The sequence below is a fragment of the Amblyomma mixtum genome, chromosome 5, assembly GCF_055824585.1.
Source record: "Amblyomma mixtum isolate Tamu chromosome 5, ASM5582458v1, whole genome shotgun sequence".
In the NCBI taxonomy this organism is placed as follows: domain Eukaryota; kingdom Metazoa; phylum Arthropoda; class Arachnida; order Ixodida; family Ixodidae; genus Amblyomma; species Amblyomma mixtum.
Window position 1 is genome coordinate 181,341,898 of NC_143016.1, and position 22,645 is coordinate 181,364,542.

At 46.8% G+C, this 22,645-nt stretch overlaps 1 protein-coding gene across 1 annotated transcript; it reads left to right on the forward strand.

Moving 5' to 3' along the window:
• Positions 1–371: 371 nt before the first annotated feature.
• LOC149344994 (uncharacterized) lies at positions 372–21,237 on the forward strand. The gene is made up of 5 exons (XM_089547343.1): positions 372–437; positions 1,076–1,081; positions 19,153–19,470; positions 20,164–20,626; positions 20,750–21,237. The coding sequence occupies exons 1-5, from the start codon at positions 372–374 to the stop codon at positions 21,235–21,237; spliced, it is 1,341 nt and encodes a 446-aa protein (XP_089403469.1).
• Positions 21,238–22,645: the final 1,408 nt, after the last annotated feature.

Here is a 22,645-nt window from a genome sequence, read left to right on the forward strand (position 1 = left end):
CGGGTTCGTTATTCTGCTGCTCAAAAGCCATCGCCTATGCCTCCACTCAGGCCGTGTCTGGCAAGTTCTCAGGAGACATATGCGGCGTGGCGAGTATTGTTTGCATGATGAAATAACAGCGCAAGGAACGGGACGAAAACACGAAGGAAGAAGACACAGACACGGGCGCTGCCCGTGTCTGTGTCTGTGTCTGTGTCTGTGTCTTCTTCCTTCGTGTTTTCGTCCCGTTCCTTGCGCTGTTATTTCATCATGGATTACCAACTAGCCCGGCATCTTGCACTTCTATTGTTTGCACTTCTGCAGAAAAACAGGCCTCACCAGCGTAATACCGAGTGCTCAACCCATCTAGTGCACCTTCACTTGAACCGTGCATGACGCTCAACAAGGAGGGCACAACGTCGTGTGGCCTTCTCTACTGTCGCGTTCTCCTGCGGCTGGTCAGCGTCGACCAGGAGAGTTAACAGCAGACGAGCCGATAAGAGCGATGGTCGAACAGGTGGTTGGTACCCAGTGCGTTCCCGCTGCCGGAGTAGATATGCCGGTTTTCACGACAGCTATGCCATTCTTCAATGCGGTTGAACCCGTTATTGTCACTGTTACGTACATGCCACATGTTGCATATTTACCGTCACTGTCACTACAGGTCGTCTCACCACGTGCGCAAGTCAATAAATTACCACTCATCTCTTCTTTCTCCTTATATATCTGTCTTTTTATCTCCCCCCCCCCCTTGCACCAAAATGGAGTAACAGGCCAGAGACATAATCCAGCTTTGTCACCATTTAGTTGTTCCTAAATTTCTTGGCTTCCAACTCCAGCTCAGGTTCTGGAAAAGTCAGTCGTCGCATGTTCAAATGTGACAATTATCGTATTACAGACGAAGCTGTCTCAGGCCCTGTTTCATCGAAAACTGCGACCCTCTTCGTTTCCTACTTGACGGAGCCGTTCCAACATAGGAAGTGAGACACTTCTCACGCTTGATGTTGTCCCTGCTATATTCGTACAACTGTAACATGCGGTACTAAGGCACCGCCGCATTTATGCTGCTTTTGAGTGGTAATTGCTGCTAATGCAGGCCACCGTGAGTTTCAGTTGTTGTTGTGGCCTTGGTGGCATGGCACATACCCACGACGTGGGATAGGCCACGGTTCAGTGAGGAGAGCCAAAAGAAGGTAAATTAGTGCCAAGCTAATGGCTTAACTTTGATTGACAAGCTAATGTAGCCGGAATAATGTTGCATGTTTACTTTTTCGGAAAGATATGACTATTGTCTCGTGAATGTTACGTCATCCAACCAACACTTAGCTAAGTTATGGCAGTGCACGCGTGCCTTTGAAGTGTATTGCGGTGATAACCCTGGCTTACCTTGAATGTTTTAAGTTATGCTAAATTTCTTTAATGGGCTCGTTGTTCCTTAAGGCGCGAATATATTTCGACGTAACGCAAGCGAGCGCGCGCGCGCGCGCGCACGCTGCGTTGCGTTGGTGAAAACAGCTCCGTCTATAGTTCGACGCACTGCAGCGGCCAACGCAACCGGCGGCTGCCAGCGTGCCCCGACGAGCCCGGCGCAGATTTGGCTCCTGCTCCAATTGCGCGCCAGCGCCGCCGACCACGTCGACCCACAATGCATCGCGCGGAGAAAAATGGCGGATGCCAGCGCGAGCGGCGTGAGTGCGAAAATCTTTCGCACATACATTGAGCGCCTGCGCTTTCGCCGCAAGCGGTGGACTAGTAACACGAGAGCAAGTTTCTGTCGCGCGGATAACACCCTAGCCATATTTCATATAGTAGCCGCAATGGCGTGAATGGAACGAAACGGATGAGGCGACGCAGAAAAAGGCGCGAACGGAATTCAAACTACCCGCCGGTCGACGATCGGCGGTCGTTCTGCGCATGCTCCGAAGCGGCGCGCGGCGTCTGGACGCATCGAAGTAAAGAAGGGGTGGCGCTCCGGCCGGCGCAGCGAAACCGGCGTAGCGCGACAGACTGCGGGCGACGCTCGCCTGCGCGCTGAACACGTCGGACTATAAACGCACCTTTACGAAGAACAGCTGACCAAGCGCATTGGTATCACAGAACAATGGCAGCGCCTACCGGTGGTGACGAATAATTTTGATCAACAGTGACCGGTGACTTCACATATTCCCACTGATGGCTTAATGTCGCCACACTTTAATCTTTGTAGAGATACTACGTACAACGCCATGAATGCCGCAAAGTTACTAAGCTGTAACTGTCCAGTTATAATCTGAAAATGTTAAAAAGAAACTGGCCCTGCCGCTGTAAGGCACCGTTGTATTAGACACTATTTATTGCCGACAAAGCTATTCAGTGCTTTCGACTTTGATCACACTTTGAAAATCAGCCGACGTGGTGGCGTAGGTGCTGTGGGCAATCGGCTGCTGACGAGAAAGAAGCGGGATCAATTCTGGCTGCGGCGGTCGCATTTCGATGGAAGCGAAATGCTAGAGGCCCACGTACTGTCTGTCACTGCGATGTCACTGCGCGCCAAAGAAGCCCAGGTGGTCAAACAGTCCGGAGCCCTTCACTGCGGCGTTCCTCATTGCCTGAGTAGCTTTGGAACGTTAAATCCCATAAAGAAATCAAAACCTAAGCCAAACCATAATTTTAATACTTGAATTCGCACCTCTCAGGAATTGGTCACCAGAAAAGCGACGAAAATTTTTTATGTTCAGCACGGATACCATTAGCAGATACGTAAAGTAGACCACACATTTGTATAGGTCGCTTCAGCGCAGCTCTGTTTTGTTTCTTTATGACAATGACGGCAACCTGGCGCGCGCAGTGCAGCTTTCCAAGCAATGAGGACTAAACACAATATACGCGTAACGCGCATACCCGATAAAGCCTGGTTTTTGAGCCCTAGGCCACCCATAAATGGCACAAGCCTACTCCCCGGCGCGTCTTTCGAGCGCTATAAACAGGTGTGTGGACGACTGTGTACACAAGACAGGATGGGAATTCCACGTCCCGTTTATCTCAGGAGGAACACAAGTTCCGTTGGGTATAATGCCGAGTAAAAATAATGAAGCTACTATTGCCGCCTGCCTGGTGCTTTTCAGCTAAACAACATGCAAGCTGTGCCGAATTCTAGATTGCTCTTTGGGGCTCAACGATCGCAGCGTTCTGATTCCAGCAATTTAAATGTCTGGTTCTAGAATGCTTGCGTGCAATGCAAAATCAACGTTGCCAACTAGAATTCACTTCGCACAGTACTGCCAGATGCAGATGCACTGTCAGGTGCAGATGCAGAGTCTATTTCGCATTATAGTCGTCAGAATTCCTTGCACAAGATCCATGCAGAGTATAGGTGGCTGCGCCGTTGCGTACAGGGCCAGGTTTAGGCACAATGCATTATATGATTGTTCGTAGTCACCGCTAATGTTTCAGATGCATTTTACAGGCAAGCAATAACAATTTATACAGCAGTAAAAACTAAGGTAATATACAACTGCCTCGCAAGGAATCAGCAATTCAGATTTGGTAGCGAGGCGCTGGAAGTGGTGAGGGACTACGTCTACTTAGGGGACATTGACCGATGATGCGGATCATGAGGGGGAAATAACTAGATGAATAAGAAGGGGGTCGAGCTCATAAGGCAGGTTCTCTCAGATAATGAATGGCAGTTTACCAATATCCCCCAAGAAAAAAAGTATACAACAGCTGTATCTTACTAGTACTCACCTATGGGTCAGAAACGTGAAGGCTAACAAAGAGAGTTCCGCTTAAGTTGAGGACAACGCACAGAGCTATGGAAAGAAAAAGGTGCAACGTTAAGAGACCGGAATCGGAAAGAGTGGGTGAGGGAAAAACGCGGGTTAATGACGTCTTGGTCGGAATCAGTACGAAGAAATCGACTTGGGCAGGGCATGTAATGCGAAGAGAAGATAACCGCTGGCCCTTATGGGTAACGCAGTGGATTCCAGGAGAAGGCAAGCGTAGCAGGGGGAGGCATAAAGTTAGGCGGGCGCATAAGTTTGAGAGGTTTGCCGGGAAAGGGCGGCCTTGTCTGGCACAGGAAAGAGTCAGTTGGAGAGACATGAGAGAGACCTTTGCCCTACAGTGTGTGTGGTCAGGCTGATGATGATGGTAATGGTTTATAAGAAAGGGAGAACCTACCATTATGAAGTTCCGAACCGGGAACACAGTAGCTGTTGTTTGAAATTTGCCGATGTGCAGCAGTTTATGCTACTGGTTAAGGGCATAAGTAATATCTACAATTCATATTTTGATCGTAAGTTCCATCATAGAAAAACTCATCGCAGTTTTTCATGCAAAGATGCCAGATTATCTATTGGCAAAAAGGAAGGTAAAACGTAGTATGGTGGTATGCAAATTAAAGGGAGAATAAAGAAGTTTTAGAATTCGAAGAATTTAAAGGCGTAGAATGAGTGGAACATGCAGGTAAACATGCGAGGCCTTATTGATATAGCCTAGAGATGTGACGTAATCGCTGATTGACAATGGGACGACTTTCAGTCTTCTCCGCAGCGCTTAGCGCCGGTTGGAGGCTCACATTGAGGTCATCCACGACGGCCGCATATTTCCAATGCATAGACATTCGCAACCGACAAAGCTAGGCATAGCTAGCGAGCGTTGTTTGGCGGAAGGTAGCTGAAATTATAAATCACACCACCCATGAAGCCATCACCAATTTTTTTCGCACTTCGGTGCTATGAGCAGACGCTCGAGATTCAACTATTGGTTACGCCAGCAATTCAGATAGATGCGCGGAAAAGGACACCTGGAAAGCTACACCTTCAGCCAAACACACATTAACTATTAAATATCGTGAATTCTCAAAACACCGGAGGGGGTTCCTAAGCTACATCTACCATAATAGCAATAATACTGCGATAATGGAGCGATAATGCAAATGGGCATTATAACGCCATTATCTCATTATCCGTTAATGCCCATATATGCAGAATTGTTCACCTACTTTAAACTATAGATCTCTCGGAGTCCTCCTACCAGCCCTGGCGCAGAGGTGCAGCGTAGCAGCGGTTGAGCGATGCGCGACTGACCTGCGATGGCAGGTAGCGTTTTCAGAGCCACCTGTAGGACTTTTGAGAACTAGGTCGCTGTTCCCTACCAAACTCTCGCGACCAATCATTAACTTAACTGCCGCTTGCCACGGTGCGCAGTTTGTTCAGCTTCCAGTGGGCAGGTTGTGACGACGTCGTGAGGTCACGTGTCCGAGGTGGCAGTTGAAACAATTGCTTTTTCACTCACAACGCCGCCGACAACGATGACGACGACGACACTGCCGGCGACGCTCGATTTTCTGCAGAACGCGAGCGATAACGCTCTCGCGTTGAAAGTGGTTCTGCTCCCTCTTATGCACTGCTGATAGATCCCAATTCATGGCCGATACACAATTCCTTCAGGACAAGAATATAGTCTCTTAGTAAAGCATTGCTGCTCAAAAAAAAATCTTCTCTCAAGAGAACCTGATAACTGCGAAAGTATCGGTGGCTCTGGCTTGCTTGATACACGCATGTGTTAAAACGTTAGTCTGCGTTCTTTTCGCGTTAGATCAGGTAAGTAATACAGTACGGGGTAAGCAATTACTCATGGTTTCAAGTGCCGTTTCTTGTCATTTGAACCTACTAAAATATTTGAAACTGAATAGTAGTTATGGCATTATCACGCCGAAAAGCACTGCGGCTGCCACGACAACGCAAAAAATGAACGGCCACGAGCACTGCCTGTTTCTTTTGCAGCTGCCGCCGTTAAGCTCCCGTACATGGATTTCGTTTCTGCGTAGTAACTGGAGAGTGGCGCAGTAGTCGTCGGCGTTACCTGCGTTTCAAGATATTTCTGCTGGGCAAGTTGGTTCATGGTTTCAAGCTGTAAACAAATTGCGCTGGCACAACCGACTGACACAGGAGACGAAGGTGACGGGACTGGCGCTTCTAGTAGTTCCTAGTGGGCTGAGGCTCTTCCTAGTGCCCATAACAAAGCATTAGCGTTTTTATGGAGACCACTAAGAGGTTGGTTACCACGAAAGGAAGAGGGTATCACCACAGTGTAGGAATCCCCAACTGGAGGATGGCTACGATGGGTGAAGCAGGTGATGTCGAGAGGATAAAATGGTGCAACCGGTGGCTATTTATTTCATTTAATCATAACAACTTACAGGGTTCCGAAGGGCATTGAGTAATGGGGGCAAGGAACAACAAAATGTGCAAAAGGAACTAATTAATACAACATGAGACACAAAAGATTAAGTAAAAAGAAACTAATGTAGAACGCAAAACTTAAAGGCGAAATTATACATAGGATACAAGGTACTTAGTAGTAGCATGAATGCCGGACATACGGCCAAAACAAAATGCAATGGCAACAAAGAAACAAAAGTACACTGCGACAAAGAACGGGAACCTCCCGGATGATTCTTACACTGGTAGGAGCAGGGCATGGGGAGAGCGTAGAAAGGCGTAACGGAAGTGTGGTTCCCATGGAGACCACCTGGAGGTGGTTACCCAGGAAGGAGGAGGGAGATTACTGTGGAAGGAAGAGAGCATGGCGAGAGCATAGGAAGGCGTAATCAGAAGATGGTTACCGCGGTAACTGTCCAGAATGTAGTTACCGCCGAAGGAGGAGAGTTGGACTAGCGCAGGAGAGTCCCTGAAATTGGTTACTACGGGAACTATCCCGATGTCGGTTAGCGTAGAAAGAGGTGGCAGATTATGATGAGAATAATGTACATGGCGCAGCTGCAGCGAGGTTTGCTAGCCGAGGAGAATGTAATCGGTGGCGCCGTGCACCTAAGCGGCGGACTGGAGAATAAAGGTAGTCGAAAAGCAAGTATGTATGAAAAACTACAACTAGCACTTACAGCTATCTAGACACTAAGTCGCTCTCATATTCTCTTCCTCAACATATCGTTAAATGTAAATACTTTAAAGCTCTCCGCTGAATCTCGCTGTACACAGCGGTAACCACCATCTTATTTTTTCCCATAGACGCAAATACATGCCTAGAGGTTTTTCGAGAGGGAAGTTGCTTATGAACACAATTTTTCCCCTTATCGTATGATTAGAACATAGCGATCAATAAATCGGCTAAGCCTTCCTCGGAACGCTTGTAGTTTCCTGCTATATACTGTCAAAATCGCGCACTACTGCGTTTTCATGGCACTCTCAAATACTCGTTGTGAGCAAAGGACCAGCTTTAAAAGCACGTTCTTTTTACGCATGGGCAGATTACAACATTCCCATTAATAGGTTCTGAAGACATCTTTTATAACCTCCAGATGCCTCCCAATTATTCTAAAAAGCACACCCCCATTGGTTTCTCAAGGTTGCCTTAACTACTCGTGACGAGCGCAGGAGAACCTTTGAAAGCAAAATTTTGCTACGTCTCGGAAAGGTGAACGATCTCTATCAATATGTTCATACCAACATCGTTCATTATTCCTGGGTTACATCAGAATTAAGAGATATTTTCAGGACAGCTGGAGTTGTCCCTATTATCAATTAAAGTACGGTGTGCCCTGCAGGGATTTATTTATCAGGAATGAGCCGAATTGAATGTGCCTGAGCGAAATCTTGAAAACGCGTAACAATACAACCAGTCTTTGAAGCTAAAAGGATGAAGTGTAAAACGTGTGCTTTCCGCGAGTTGAGGCTTGGAAGCAAGTTGTGCACAGTAGATATGCGTTTATGCGTATTTCTCACTTCATTCTTTTACGGTGAACGAAAAGCGCACACGAAAGCTGGGACAAAACGAAGAGGGACACACAACACGAGCAATGAAGTTCAGCAGTGATTTTATTGGAGAGGCATGACGTAGTACATACACATTCTGATGCTTTAATCAAAGAATATAAAACTAATAGAGGTCGAGTTATGGCTTCGTCTATAAGCCGAGCAACGTACCGCCTTAAGGCCGATTCACATGACGGTCCGTTCTCCCGCGGCCCGCGCACTACGTGTTCATGCGTCCCCACACTGAGAGGCGCGCTGCCGGCCCGCGGCCGGCAGCGCGCCGCTCAGTGTGGGGACGCATGAACACGTGACGCGCGGGCCGCGGGAGAACGGACCGTCGTGTGAATCGGTCTTTAAAGGTTAAAATTGGGGCCTCCGTCCAGGATGAAACATTTCAAGAACACTTATAGACTGATTGTGAATTCGGGCTATTTCTGTCACCTCGATAATTTGGCGCACCGGCTTGCGTTCGTGCAAGCGCTAAATTTCGCACCGCGAAATTGAAGGTGCGCAATTGTGATCCTTGGAATTCAGTCCTAGCTGCCCATTCAGTGCCTTTTCCATGTTGTACAGGTACCCTTTGAGCCTTTCGTAGCAGTATGCGTCGTGGTTGCCTATGTATCTAACATCGCGCATGATGGATATGGAATGCACTACGCATTCTACGCAATGAAAGAAGCGGTTTTGGGGTTTAGTGTGTCCCTCGCTCCTTCTCCGCTTGCTGGGTTCACGCGTTTGCAGAAAATTCTGAAGTTATCTGGGGTCAACGAAGCAACGTTTAGGCGGGCTTGACTTCTTTTACTCTTTAGACGGTGAGAAAAATCTTTTTTACATCGGAACTACCTTTCTTTGGGGTTCTTATGTTATATTAGGCCGCCGCGGCGGCTCAGTGGTTATCGTGCTCGACAGCTGACCCGAAAGGCGGGGGTTTGATCGCGGCTGCGGAGGTCAAAATTTCTATGAACCCCAAATTCTAGAGGCCCGTGCACTTCGCGATGTTAGTGCACGTTAAAGAACCCCAGGTGGATGAAATTTTTTGGGCCGTTCACTACGGCGTCTCTCATAGCCTAAGTTACTTTGGGACGTTAAACCCCATAAACTAAACTAAACTTATATTATATTAAAGATATTGTCCTTCTATTCTTCTTCTATCACATCATTTTTTTACGCTTAGTATTCTTTCGCTCAGTCGACAAAGCGTGGGAAGAAATGCGTGTTAAACACAGAGGTGATGCTGGTGCAAGAGGAGGCGGACAATCTGCACACTTAATTTCTTGATGTCACGGCGTCAGCTCAGCGAGAGACTCAAGAGCGTGACATGCCGCAAGTCTTTGAGTTACTTCTACCACGCTCACGCCGCATTTTAGGAGCGTGACTTCCTTCGCACTTTTTACGCTTGTTTTACCTTTCTACGGAAGTGTGGCAAGGCCGGGTTTAAGCAACCGCACAGGTGAAACATTTTGTCTTAAGCCCTTCTGCGCGTCACACTGGTTGTCTATACTGCGGAGAATAAAGGGAAGCTGAGAAAAAGCATCCGTACGTTACCCCTCACGTTGTACGATATTGTTACGCGGCGGCCAGCCGAAGAATGAGACGTGGTGAACCATGTCTATGAGATGATTTAATGGCCGCTGGCCTAGCGCCGGCGCTCCGTCCCGCGCCACTGCCAGCTTCGTCTTCGTCACACTACCCGGGGCCTCCGAGCGATCGTCCCGATCGGTGACGAACAGACGGCGAAGAGGCGATAGTCTTGAGGGAAGGATCGAACAATATGTAGAAGATGGTGCAGTGCTGGCCGCCACGATGAGAAAGATGAGACAATGAGTCCTGGTGCACGAAGCATCCGGGCTGTGGGGTGCCAGGAGCTGACGGCCGAGGTCTCTGGACACACCGAACGGCAGAGGCAGGGGGACGGTGTCTTCACGTTTGGGTCGGTGGGGTCTTGGGTCCGTCGGGTCTTGGGTCCGTCGGGTCTTGGGTCCGTCAGGTCTTGGGTCGTCGTGTAGTGTGGTCCGGGCGGGGGACGGGGCTGGGGTGAGCGTCGAGGTCGGTTCAGGTCGGGCGGGCTGGGGCACGGCCGGGCGGCGCGGACCAGGCACTCACGGCCGACGTCCACGGCAGGCGCAGGACACCGAAGCTCCGGGACCAGGATGGCGATGAAGGGACCCCAGCACCTCACACCAAATGTTAGGCCAGCCGAAGAATGAGACGTGGTGAACCATGTCTATGAGATGATTTAATGGCCGCTGGCCTAGCGCGGGCGCTCCGTCCCGCGCCACTGCCAGCTTCGTCTTCGTCACAATATTACAGATTGAGTTCAGGGGGATTAAAAAGGGGAATGCTCAAGCACCTTGACCAAGCCGGCTATTACCAGCCAGTGTTTCAGTTATTGACAGATGAATTTGTAACTCTCTGTGTATGACCCAATTGGAAGAGCAGTGGGAAGGTGGCAGGGAGCGTTCTTTACAGGACGACCACCTCAGTTGTATTTTGCATATTTTCGATTTCATCATATAGGGCCATAATTCAAAGAGCATTTTGCAAAGCAAAGGCATATTAAACGTCTGCTTATTCCTGCTCTTTATTCTTCGGCTTCCTCGGTTTTTAAAATTGTGCCTCCCAAAAGAGCATCTTACAATTCTTGACTTTCGGCCATGTTGGATTTAAACGCGACCATCGAAAGCATACGGTAAGAACAAGCTCATGGGCTAATTGATCAGTAGCAGCAAGCACGAACATCGAATAGTCAGTATAGCGCAGCCTCTACAACGCTAGCACATGAGTCGAGTTACCTGGTTGCTCTGTTTTTTTTTATGTGTCATGTGTATCAGCGCATGCGGCTGCAAGTGCCTGTAGTATCACAATATCGGACGCTGAACCTTGCTGTATATCCCTGAGACCAGCCGCCTTTCAATGGACAGCGTAGGAACGCTGAATTGTTCTGTGATATCGTGACGATATATGCTTTACATGCTAATTTTTTTTTTGAGGGGGGGGGGGGAGGCATTTGGTGTATCTCGGTTCCGTCAATTCAAACAAAAGTGACAAAAATACATCACCCATTGCTAACATGGGATATCCGCCAAGAAACAGAACAAGGCTTAGTGTAGCTATCAGCGATATGAAATCAAAAAGAAATGCCAAATAACTATTTTATCCGCTGGGTTCCTAACTTCATAAAAAAAAATTCCGGAAGAGGTTTTGGAAATACCTTAACGCCAAAGAAAATTAATTAAACTTTGTAACAAAGGAATACAGCCAAACTACCACCAATACCGCCAAATACAGCCAAATACCACAAGCAAGCTTAACAGCCACTTCCAATCCTTATTTACGAGAGGAGGCAACAGCTTCCTACACTTTGACCAATCAGCGTTAAAGATAGGTTACAAACACCATCAGTGGACGAATCGATGGTGCTAAACCTTCTGTTAAACATTATTCTCAAGAAAAGGATAGGGCTTTATAATATGCCTAATATTTTTTATAAGGAACTCCAAGTATTTTGCGAAATGCTTACGTGTATTAACAAATCACTAACAATAGCAAAAAAACATAAATGAAAAGTCATTCGCATTCACAAATCATGTAGTAAACATTATGTTTGTAATTTTAGGTTGATGTGGCTAATACGGAGCGTCTGTATATATCTAGTACTGACACATTTGAACTCATATTAAAAAGTTTTTTTCACCTTTTCCGCATGATTTCCAGGAATGGTTATCGACGGTTGCTCACCTACTGGAACCAATGCAGGACATTTCCTTTTCGATTTATAACCAGAATAAAATGAACCGCATCTTTTTGAATATTCTTAAAGCCTTCGATCTGGTTGGTTATGCAAAACTAATCAATAATTAAAATCCACATTCCCTGATCAACTTGTGTAGACTTGATTGATGGGTACCTAAAAAATGGGTAACAGCTTGTGCAATTACAGGACCAAAACTCACCAACAGTAGCGGTTACCTTTGGTGTACCGAAACGTTGAATATTGACACCAATGCTATTCATGATCTTAGTAAATTAATTTTCGGCAAATATCTGCCTTTTCGCAGATGACTGTATTCTTTGTCGCGATATTGATTCTCTGAAGATCATGTCGCCATAAACAGCGCACTAAAAAGTGCATCAAAGTGAGGTACAGATTTCCAAATGTCACTAGATATTAGAGAGTTTTAGTATAGCGTTAGCGTCATAGGGGACATAAGGAAAATTACGTTAGCATGCCGCAAGCAACTTATCCCCACAGACAGTTTTAGTGTAGCGTTTTGAAAACGCTAAACGCCATCTGCTTGGCATGGATACCAACGGTCCTTCTAAAATCGTTGACATTGCCGCTAACTTGCCAAAGTATATTTTCAAGTTTTTTGAACGAATTATTAGTGCAGCGTTCATTTTTGTCAGCAAACTGACACCGAAATTGAAAAAAAAAATGAAATAGAAACGTAAAACAGTGGCGCCATCTAGTAAAGGCAATGTTAACTACAAGCCGTTGGAGCAAGAATATTTGCCGTCACATGACGTCTAATGTTCAAAAAACTTTTGTAAATTTCATATAAACTCTCTTTACATAATTTAAATCCATAAAACACCGCGAAAAGCCTCCAAATCTATTTTTGTCTCGTTCCAGACGTTTTTGCTAGGTTTCTGCTGCGTTTCGGGCCGTTGCAGACGGTAGCAGTGCAGCTTGAGGTTCCATTAGGCTTGCGCGCTCCAGAATGGCGAGCGTATCTCAAAAACTGGGCTGAATTGCAGCTTAAACTTTATCGTCGAAGCAAGGTAAGTCATAGCGAAAAGCAACAACACCAGTAGTTGCCGGTAAACATGCCGACCGGAATCGCAAGAGCTGCTGAATCGGCTGAAGCGGGCGGCTGTCACTTGAAAGGACGCCGCCATGTTTCCACGCTAAGGGCGCAAAAGCCGCAACTGCCGCGACGCTAAATTCTGAAAATTGCGTGCGTACGCTAACGCCATTTCCCCGTTAGCGTACTGCGCATGCGCACTCAGGACCCGCTATTCCGCTATGCACGCAATTACGCAAAGCCCGCAATACTAAAACTCTCTAATTAAGAAATGCGGTTTCTCGCCGAAAAAAAAAAAGGCTATATTTGCTTTACACCATAGAAAATAGTCTACTAACCACAGTGAGTGAACATAAATTCTTTGGCTAGATACGCATAACTCCAGGTGTTATCGGCACGTAAATTTCATCGCAGCAGCCATCATACGAATGTTGCAATTCCTCAGAAGTTGTCTTCCACACAGTGAAACAATTTCCCCAATTAAAGGTGTAGCCCTAATCAGGGCACCCTTTTCACACACTTATTCTCTTTAAGAGTGCCCTGAGCACGTAGCATCTTTATGCATCAATGCACCCTTCAAACGCGCACGGGTGCAGGGTTATTGACGCACCATCAGGCGCAAGGATGCATAAGGGTTGTGAGGTTTTAATTAGGGAGATAAATGCATTATCCCCGCTTAACCGCGGCTGACACAGTTCAATACTCCCCGACCCCACCCCGTGGTCGCGTACGCTACCGAGCGCACGGCGACCACGGAGGGCCTTGCTCTGTGGGAAGAAAGGAAAGACACTGGCTGACACAAAGAACGTATTATTGCTACAAAAACATTAACACCAGCTAGCAACGAAACGCGGGATGACGATTCGATGAGATGAGATGTGGGGGGACGTTCGTCCCCACGAGGTTTCGTCCGCTGCCGAGAGTGGACTCCGCGCCGACAAGTTCGTGGACGGTCAAATCCCGGGCCGAAGACGGTCGCCTCCTCCGCACGGGCAGCAATCACGCCATCCGTGGAGCTCGTGTCGCTGCGACGCCGGCGCCATCCCCTGTTAGTTAAGGTAACTAACCAAGCTAAATAGGGTGCATCGCAGGGAAGCCAACCAAAGGGGAAGACGAGAGGCAAAGTCCCCACAGGGTGTACGGGTGTTCTTTGACTTATGAAATAACATTGCTGCAGTTAAATCATGCGTACTTTTAGAACGATACGAGCTGTTCGAGCTTTCCATTTAGAGATACTTGCAGCCTTAATGCGAGAACCTATGACTGCAATTTGCGAGCCCATAATGGGATAATTAACTTATTTCTGCTAAAGTGCTAAGCATCACTGACTCCAAATTCGGGCTCGGTGGAATGGCATATCAAAAATTGGAGAAAGTATGCGCGTCCTGGCTGCTATTTCGTGCAGCAGTGGTGTCTTTTGTGTAGAACCCTGTTGCCTCAGTAGCTTTGTATGACTCATTCCAGTTAAGCTCATACCCTGTTGATGTTCCTTCGGCAAAAATACGTGGCACATTATAGCATCATGTTACTGTGTGAGCGGGTTTTGTGAACGTTGGCCTCCTATAGCAAACTCTTTTTTCTTTTTTGAGTAAATTGAGAAAAATGACGCCGTGAACATCCTTCAGAGAGAACAAATGCGACTCCACAGCAAACAGGCTCAGAAGCGCCGTTAAAAACACTTCTCAGTATTATGATTGTTGTTGGGGATGCCGTAAGTGTAGTGCAGATTTAGACGGGTCGTCAGCAGCTCTTCGCAGGGAAGGTTCAGGTTCCGTCCAAGACTGCACAACGAAAAAAAAATAAAAAACCAGCGTCTTTTAAAAGATTCAGAGCCTCTGAAATTGTAAAGCAGTCAGAAAAAGGCTGCAGATTTAACGATCCCACCATTACTATGGGTGTGACAAGCATACTTTTCACCCTTGTGGGAGGGAACTGCAAATCAGTCGGAAAAAAGGGGAAACTGTAAAGATCCCAGCCTTACTACGGGTGCGACAGGCACATTTTGCACACCTTTTGGAGGGTGCAAACGAAGGAGTTATAGACACGGAAATTCACACTTAAGGGTGCAAGTTTTTTTACAATGCAGTTGCTACTGGAAAGCAAAATGCTAGCTAAAAACACCCTCATAAGATCAACACTCTAGATTAAGCAAGCCGCAAAAAATAAAAGCGACAGAAAGGAAAGCAGTGAGATAGGTTTTAGGAAATATCAAATGACTGAATAACCAACTCACCTTTTAAGAAAGCTGCTAAGTAGAACCTGGAAAAATGAGCCGTAAGAGCATGCTTAAAATTTTTGTGGTAACAAATGTATCACCATTTAATATCACACCAAAATACATCGCCAATTTAGATAGAAGACCCGAACGCTAGAAACAGGTTTGTGACTTTAAAGAACCATTATGTCGTTGAGCTGCGTTAAACACATTTACCATTAGCAATTAGGAAGCAGAGGAGATCGAAATCATCATTTACCCGAAGTTCTACACTGAATGAATTCTAACGCATTCATCCAGTGTACCATTTTTATAACAAGAATAAATTAATCGCTTGCAGTTGATACTACATCGTTTTTTCATAACTGTGCACAATATATAGACGCCACGGTGGCTCATTGGTTCTGGCGCTCGCCTGCTGACCCGAAGGACGCAGGTTAAATCCCGGCCACGGCAGCTGAATTTCGATGGTGGCGAAATTCTAGGGGCCCGCGTACTGTGCAATGTGGTCCGGGGGTTGAAGTTTACGGAGGCCTTCACTACGGCGTCCCTCATTACCTGAGTCGCGTTAGGGCCTTAAACCCCCACTATCCCATAAGTCTATACAAAATGTGTGTGTTTTTTACTGAGGTGCCCTTTCATTCTAGCCTTTTTTTGCTCTGTATTCTCAATTTCTTCGAATATTCGTTGATATTCTATTTCTTTTCAAAAAATGTTTGACGATGGTTACAGTATATATTGGAAGATTATACTTTTCGCGTGTGTCTCGTTGCAATTTTTCAACAGTTTTTAAGTTGTTTTTTTTTAAGTTTAACGTCTGACGTTTACATGAGAAAATGTGTCTTAACAAAAGCCATCAGCTCATCGTCATTCCTTTTGAAAGTTCTTGCCGATAGCTCTCTGTTGCTGGTGTTTAACTTGTTGCGGCTCATGTCATTTTAGTTGCAAAGAAGCATATATAGCTTCTGGTTGTTGCTTCATGATGGAAGGTTTGCACGTCCATGACGGCGTCACCTTAGTGGGATGCAGGTCTCGAGATTGAAAAAATCGTGATAACTCGATTTTTCCAAATATAGCTTTGCGTTCTAAATATACTTTCTATTCTATGTCGAAAAAATCTCCGAAAACTATCCAGACGATCCTAAGGTGCACAAAAAATAGTTTCGGAGGCGGGCAGCTGAAAACTGAAGTATGAGCTCGACTCCACGCGATCGTAGTGTCAAAACCGCTTATCAACCACCGGCAGTTTGCTGCAGTTTGAATGATCTTTTAGTTAGTTTAGTTCATGGGGTTTAATGTCCCAATGCGAGTCATACTATAAGATATGCCGTTGTGGAAGAACCCAGATAATTTCGACAACCTGGGGTTCGTTAACGTGCACTGACACAGTACACAGGCTTCTGGCATTTCGCCTCCATCGCAATTTGACAGGCGCGGCCGAGATCGAACCCGGGTTTTTCAAGTCAGCAGCCGAGTGTCATAACCACTGAGACACCTTGGCGACGTTAGCTCGTTTCACGCGCTTTCGTTTAACCTTTCAACATGGCGCTCGGCTGCTGACCCAAAAAACGCTGGTTCGATCCCGGCCGCGGCGGTCGAATTTCGATGGAAGCGAAATTCTAGAGGCCCGTGTACTGTGCGATGTAAGCGCACGTTAAAGAATCATAGGTGGTAGAAATTTCCGCAGCTCCTCACTACGGCGTCCCTCATACCCTGTGCCGCTTTGGACGTTAACCTCATCACCCAAAACAATTATTTTTATTTTTGATTCCTTAGAACGATACCTGCCACCCTGTCTCACGTCATGTCAAAAAATTTCAAGTGAAAGATAACAAACGCATATTTATGTGATAGTGTTATTTATGCTGACTCCTTAAAGTGTGTTAAAACTCCTTCCCACAACATCAGAAACAAGTTGCAGAGGGCATTATCGAACAATGTGTTTGCCATAATTCGGATTTCAGCTTACTGTATGGACAGTATGGTTAAGTGTTGCTACCACGCCTAACACAAACGAAGCAAATTGTTTTACTCCTTGACTCTATGATACGAAATGCTTACCCCCCCCCCCCCCTCCCCGAATTCCTTGAATTTCTTAATACGAAAGAAAGAAAAGACAAATCACGTACTAAACCTGGCGAAATCAAATGTGGATCTGTGTCTGTACGTCGTGGTCTAAGTAGTCGCAATCTCTGCGCTGTTGCGAGTGCTTCCACAAAATTCCAATTTTCATGCCCGCGACAGAAGCGGCCACGTCCTTTTGCTTGTTCCTTACTCTTCTTTGTGCAGCTTGCTTTCGTACTCACGCATTGCGCATCTTCCGGAGCCGGAACGCAAGCGTGTACAAAACGTCTCACTACCTTTTGTATTTTTCATTTTTCTGCATAGCCTTCCTTCCTTCTGCGTCTGGAGGAATGAGACGTGAAGGACTGTTTCGTGCATTAGGGCTGCGCACGAGAGAACAGCTTGCTTCCCTGCCTGACGACACTGTCGGACTTTTGCCGCCAAGAGGCGAGAAAGCAAGGAAAAAGCAGAAAGCGGGAAATAAAGAAGAAAAGAAGCGCATGCAAAGCAGACTGAGGATCCGTGTGCGTCTTGCCGCATTCTGGAACAAGGTCCTCCGTTTTGGCGATTAACGTACGCGTCTGTAACGACGTGTTTAGCAACAACGCGCGGAGCCCGGGAGGAGAATGTCGGTGGTCCAACATGTGTGATCGTGTAGGTGGAGCCACGTGACGTAAGCACGAGAGAGAGAGGGAATGCGTCAGAGAGAGAAACACAAGTTTTCGCGGATGGTCCTTCCGCGGTTTATAAGCTAGCTGTGGGTCCAGACGCTCCAGCACCACACAGTTGCCCCCAAAGGTTTCTGATTCCCGTGGGACCTGCACCTGCGGAACCTACTTTCGGATACGACGGTGTTTACGCTTGTGCTGGGCAGATCTCCTGTGGAACCACGTCCGACGTGCGTTACACCGCCATGCTTCGAACGGTAAGGCAAAAATATTCTCTTTCAGAAAGCACACCCGTTAAAGATATGGTCTTCTATGTGGAATAACTGTATAATCTTTGAAGTGCACCAGTGGATAAACGTCCTACTGCAGACAATGCACATATTTCAACTCTTGTTCCAAGCGCGCAAAGCGCAGTATTCACGAGTCTTGATGTGGAAGGCGCGTTGCGTAAGAAAAAAATTCCACTGGTTGTTATACTGAGGGCTGTCGACAGTGTGCGACAAACGATTAACAGTTACGGCAGGACTGTTCCCAAAATCACGATCTGAGAAAGTTGCTCCCGTTAGTTTACGACTTCTTTTTTGTTAGAACAGAACGAAAAGGGATGAAAAAAAAGGAACAAGCACGTTGTGCGCCCGGCCTGTATTTAAGTGTTTTTCTTTGTCGTGGAGTCGTCCACGCTCCTGTAAATAATACTTAGTAATCCTACTAGTTTCTGTGGCTTAAGTGATACAGCTGTGACACCAAGAGTTAGATCTACTATGTTCCCCAAGATATGTTAGATGTCGCTCCAAAGACGAGTGATACCGGCTGCTTATACAACCGGGTGTTAATTGAACTAAAGCTCACAAATGTGGTCTGTCTCGATGTTTGTGCTAAGCGCCAGCCTAATACAACCATCAAACATAGATTTCGAGCCTCTAGCCAAATAGCCTGAGTTGAGTTTTTTACCTATATCCCTCCAAGTAATTACATGACCCATGGCGAAAATATGGCAGAAAATTGTGTTATCTACCCGTAAACTTCAAAGAGCGCACTAGCGGCTTCTAGGTACGTTCCCGTACTAACTGCTCAGGTAGCTGCAAAGAAGGGCAGTTTATTCAGGCGGCCGGTGCCGTCGATATAAAGATACTGAGAAGACAACACTCGCATTGACTTCACTAAGCCAATTGTACGAACTGCCCACCGGATACCTTCAGAAGAATTTCCCGTCTATGCATATTCCACAAAATCTACCATTCAAATCATCTTCTCAGAGATACGTTGCTCGTACCACCATCTTACATTTCATCCCGCAGCGACCACCAGTTCATAGTGGGCGAACCCAGCGGTCGCACTAACTTACACTTCGCCTCTTTTATCCCCAAGACTGCTAAGGAATGGAACCACCTTCCCGCTTCCATTGCCTCCATTACAAACGCCGACTTGTTTAAGAATGCTGTAATTGATTTTACATTGTAGTGCTGCGTTACCTGTTCTGTTTTTGTTGTGTATCACCCACTGCTCTCTGTAATGCTTCGGCCCTGAGAGTAAATAACTAAAATAAATAAATGAATAAACACCTTCACAACTCAAACACTGACCGAATATCTGCACTTCTTGGTAATTTATTTCACTCTTTGAAGAAATTTCAGCAACTTGTTCGTCCATGCTTCACATTGCAGCTCGTGATACTGTGCCTGGCCGCTGGCGCATACGCGGTCAACGGCTATGGTCGGCCAGACCTTAGCGACCTCGACGACTTCGCTGGGCCCACCACTACCGCAGCCCCTGTGTCACCTACTACGGCCGTTGCACCTGCTGCCCCGGCCGTCCCTCTAGCCCCCGCCGTCCCTCTAGCCCCCGCCACTCCATTACGTCCTGCAATTGCGGTGGGCCCGAGACCGCGACCCGCTGCCGTGCCCTTCGCTCCAGCTGCGCGTCCCGTTGCGTTCGCGCCTGGAGCTGCAGGGGCCTTCGTCCCCACCGGAGCGCCTGGCGAGGTGAGTGGCGCTGGGAAGCCAGGATACAAAAATGATGTAAAGGTAAAACATAGGTTTAAAATTTTTAATAAGTGCCGGATGCTCTTAACACTATTACAGGCTTTCAATATTTCAGAACTGTTGGGTAGAAAAGCAAATCAATATCTGAATTTACAAATTCAAAGACTACTTCATAATAAAATGTAGCTGATGTTAATGCGTAAGTGACATGTTCTACAAACAGCTATTTTCATTGTAAGTGAAAATTTTAGGAGGAGTTTGATTACCTGCATCTCTAAATCAATTTTCCGCAATTGCTGGCCGTCAAGTGTATTTATAGATTAATATCTGCAAAAGAGGGCTTTATATCATCACCAATTCAGTATCAAATGTGGAAATCGCAAATATTAGGATAATATGATTCAGTGGTACACCTAAAGTGAAGATCATATTGGAAAAAGGAGAAGGCGCTAACAAAGGATTAAGAATTTGGCCGCAGCTTGAAAGGACTCTTTTCCCGATTAATTCTTACCCTTCCTCTTATTGATTAGCCGCGTGTTTGATATCGCAGTAAGCGGACTCGCAAAGAAGTGCCAAAAATGCTGATAGGTGAATTAATCGTCGCTGAATACCGCCCTGGTATCCACAACGATTTGCAGCATTACGTGCACTGTGAGTATAGCGATTCTTCGTAACTTCTCCTTGTAACCGCAGGGATGGAAGCCTTACAGCTTTGGTTACGATACCACGGACGAGTTCGGCAACCGGCTGTTCCATAACGAGCAGTCAGACGCCAACAACGCCAAGACCGGCACCTACGGCTTCAGAGACACCAACGGTTTATTTCGCACTGTGTCATACGTGGCTGACGATGATGGTTTCCGAGCTACCATCGACACCAACGAGCCGGGAACTGCGCCAGGAGCAAGCGCCGATGCAGTATTCAACGCGAATCCTGTCGTGCTTCCGCCCACTGCTGGAGGAGCCGGTGGTTATGCAAGACCTGCATATGCTGGCGCTGCGGCTCCTACGTATCGAGGAGGTGGCGGCTATGCCGGAGGATATAGGGGCGCCTACCCGGGCGGATATAGTGGAGCATACCGAGGTGGATACGGAGGACTGTACGGAGGCGGGTACGGAGGGCAGTACAGAGGCGGATATGGAGGAGCGTACGGAGGTGCCGGATATGGGCGACCGTACGGAGGTGGATTTGGCGGAGCGTACGCAGCTGGGCAGGGACGACCGTACGGAGGTGCATATGGAGGAGCCTACGCAGCTGGACAGGGACGACCGCACGGAGGTGGATTTGGAGGAGTGTACGGAGGTGTTGGATATGGGCGACCGTACGCAGGTTACGCAGGTGGATTTGGCGGAGCATACGCACCTGGGCAGGGACGACCATACGGAGGTGGATTTGGTGGAGCGTACGCAGCTGGACAGGGACGACCGTACGGAGGTGGATTTGGTGGAGCGTACGCAGCTGGACAGGGACGACCGTACGGAGGTGGATTTGGAGGAGTGTACACAGCTGGACAGGCACGACCGTATGGAGGTGGACTTCGAGCTGGATACGGGGGAGTGTACGGCGGCGGCTACAGAGGCGCTTACACTCCGGGAGGCTATGGTGGTGCAGGCTACGCAGCTGGCCATCACGGAGGTATATACGGGGCCGGCTACGGAGGTAGATACGGTTCGGCAGCCTTCCAAGGGAGTGGATACGGACACCATGGCCATCATGGAGCGGGCGGTCACCACGGATTTGGCGGTGGTTTTAAAGCAGCTGCATAGCAGCCACACGGAGCTAGGCACAATGGTACTGCAGCTAACCTGACAGGGAGGTGACAAGCAGATAATTCAGATGGAGACCTGAGGTAGAGCGCATATAGAACAAAAAATTTTGAATGTTACTGAAAGTTAAGGCTCGTACAAACAAAACAAATGGGCTAACGTTAGCAAATAGTTTAAGAAAGCATTCGCGCTACTAGAAAATGTCGTTAGATGAGGCCGCATACATAGTGGTAAAGTAATCAGACTTTATGTAGCACAGTAGACGCGATATCTCAAAAAACAAATAGCGGTTCGTTTATTGCGAACAGAGTGTGTGAACGGAAAACAGTGATTGCCAGGTAATACAAAATACGGCTGGGATAAGTATTTCATGTCCGGAATACTTCAAACTCTGTATATTCCGAGCGGTACCTTAAGCCTGATTTTTGAAATTAAAAAATCCGGTCTTTCGAGGTAAGCTTTGAACCATGTTGGAAAGTATTTAATACCATCGTTTCGGGAGATTGATTATTATTTTAGGTGAATATAATTTTAGCAAAGCTTACTTGTCCCAAGGAGTTAATTTGGCGTCACTCCTTGAAATGCTTCGCACTGTAATCCTAGATACTTCCAGAACGACACAAAAATTCAAACGACAATATGCAACTCTCTCAGGTGTACTGTGGAATGGAACTAAGGGCCCCACTAATTTGCCTAACCATTTATTACTAGTGGCTCTTCAGACTCTAGCGTACTCTCGGGTCTCCTCAGTATCAAGAAAATAAAAAGTTTGCAACCACAATTATATTTATGTACTTTTGTTGTTCATTTGTGTCACGCAAGGAAAAAAGCGAACCGACTAAATAAGTTGCAAACGAACATCTCTTGTCAGCGAATGAATTATTGCACCCTCGTCCGCTGATTTAGCCTGGCCTAGTCCCTCAAGCCCCTGGTGGCTTTGACAGGCCTGCTTCTGGAACTGTGTATCTTTATGTGCAATAAAACATTGTTATTATTGTTATCAAAACTGTGTACAAAAATACCTGCGCATAGGAAAAGTGAGAGAAGTGTTGGGGGGGGCGGGGGGGGGGGAGGAGGGAAGCTCTTTGCGATTTGATAGAAAGCAGTCGTGTGGCAAAAAATTGAAAGCCACGTTGAAAATAAAAAAAACATGGTCTGTTTGAAAACAATTGTTAATAACGGATGTAATATCATAAATGAGCTGATTTTGCAATGACATGATTGCCCTGACAGAAAACCGTTCTGCACTGATGTAACGTACTGCTTGATTGAAGGCGGTTTGCAAGCCTAAATTAAATTATATTCGTGATGTCGTTCTTTAGGAAGAACACATGTAAAGTATATTGGTCGATGAATGCACACTCGGTGGCGATCACCATTTTTTGAACGAATATGACATTGGCCTTTC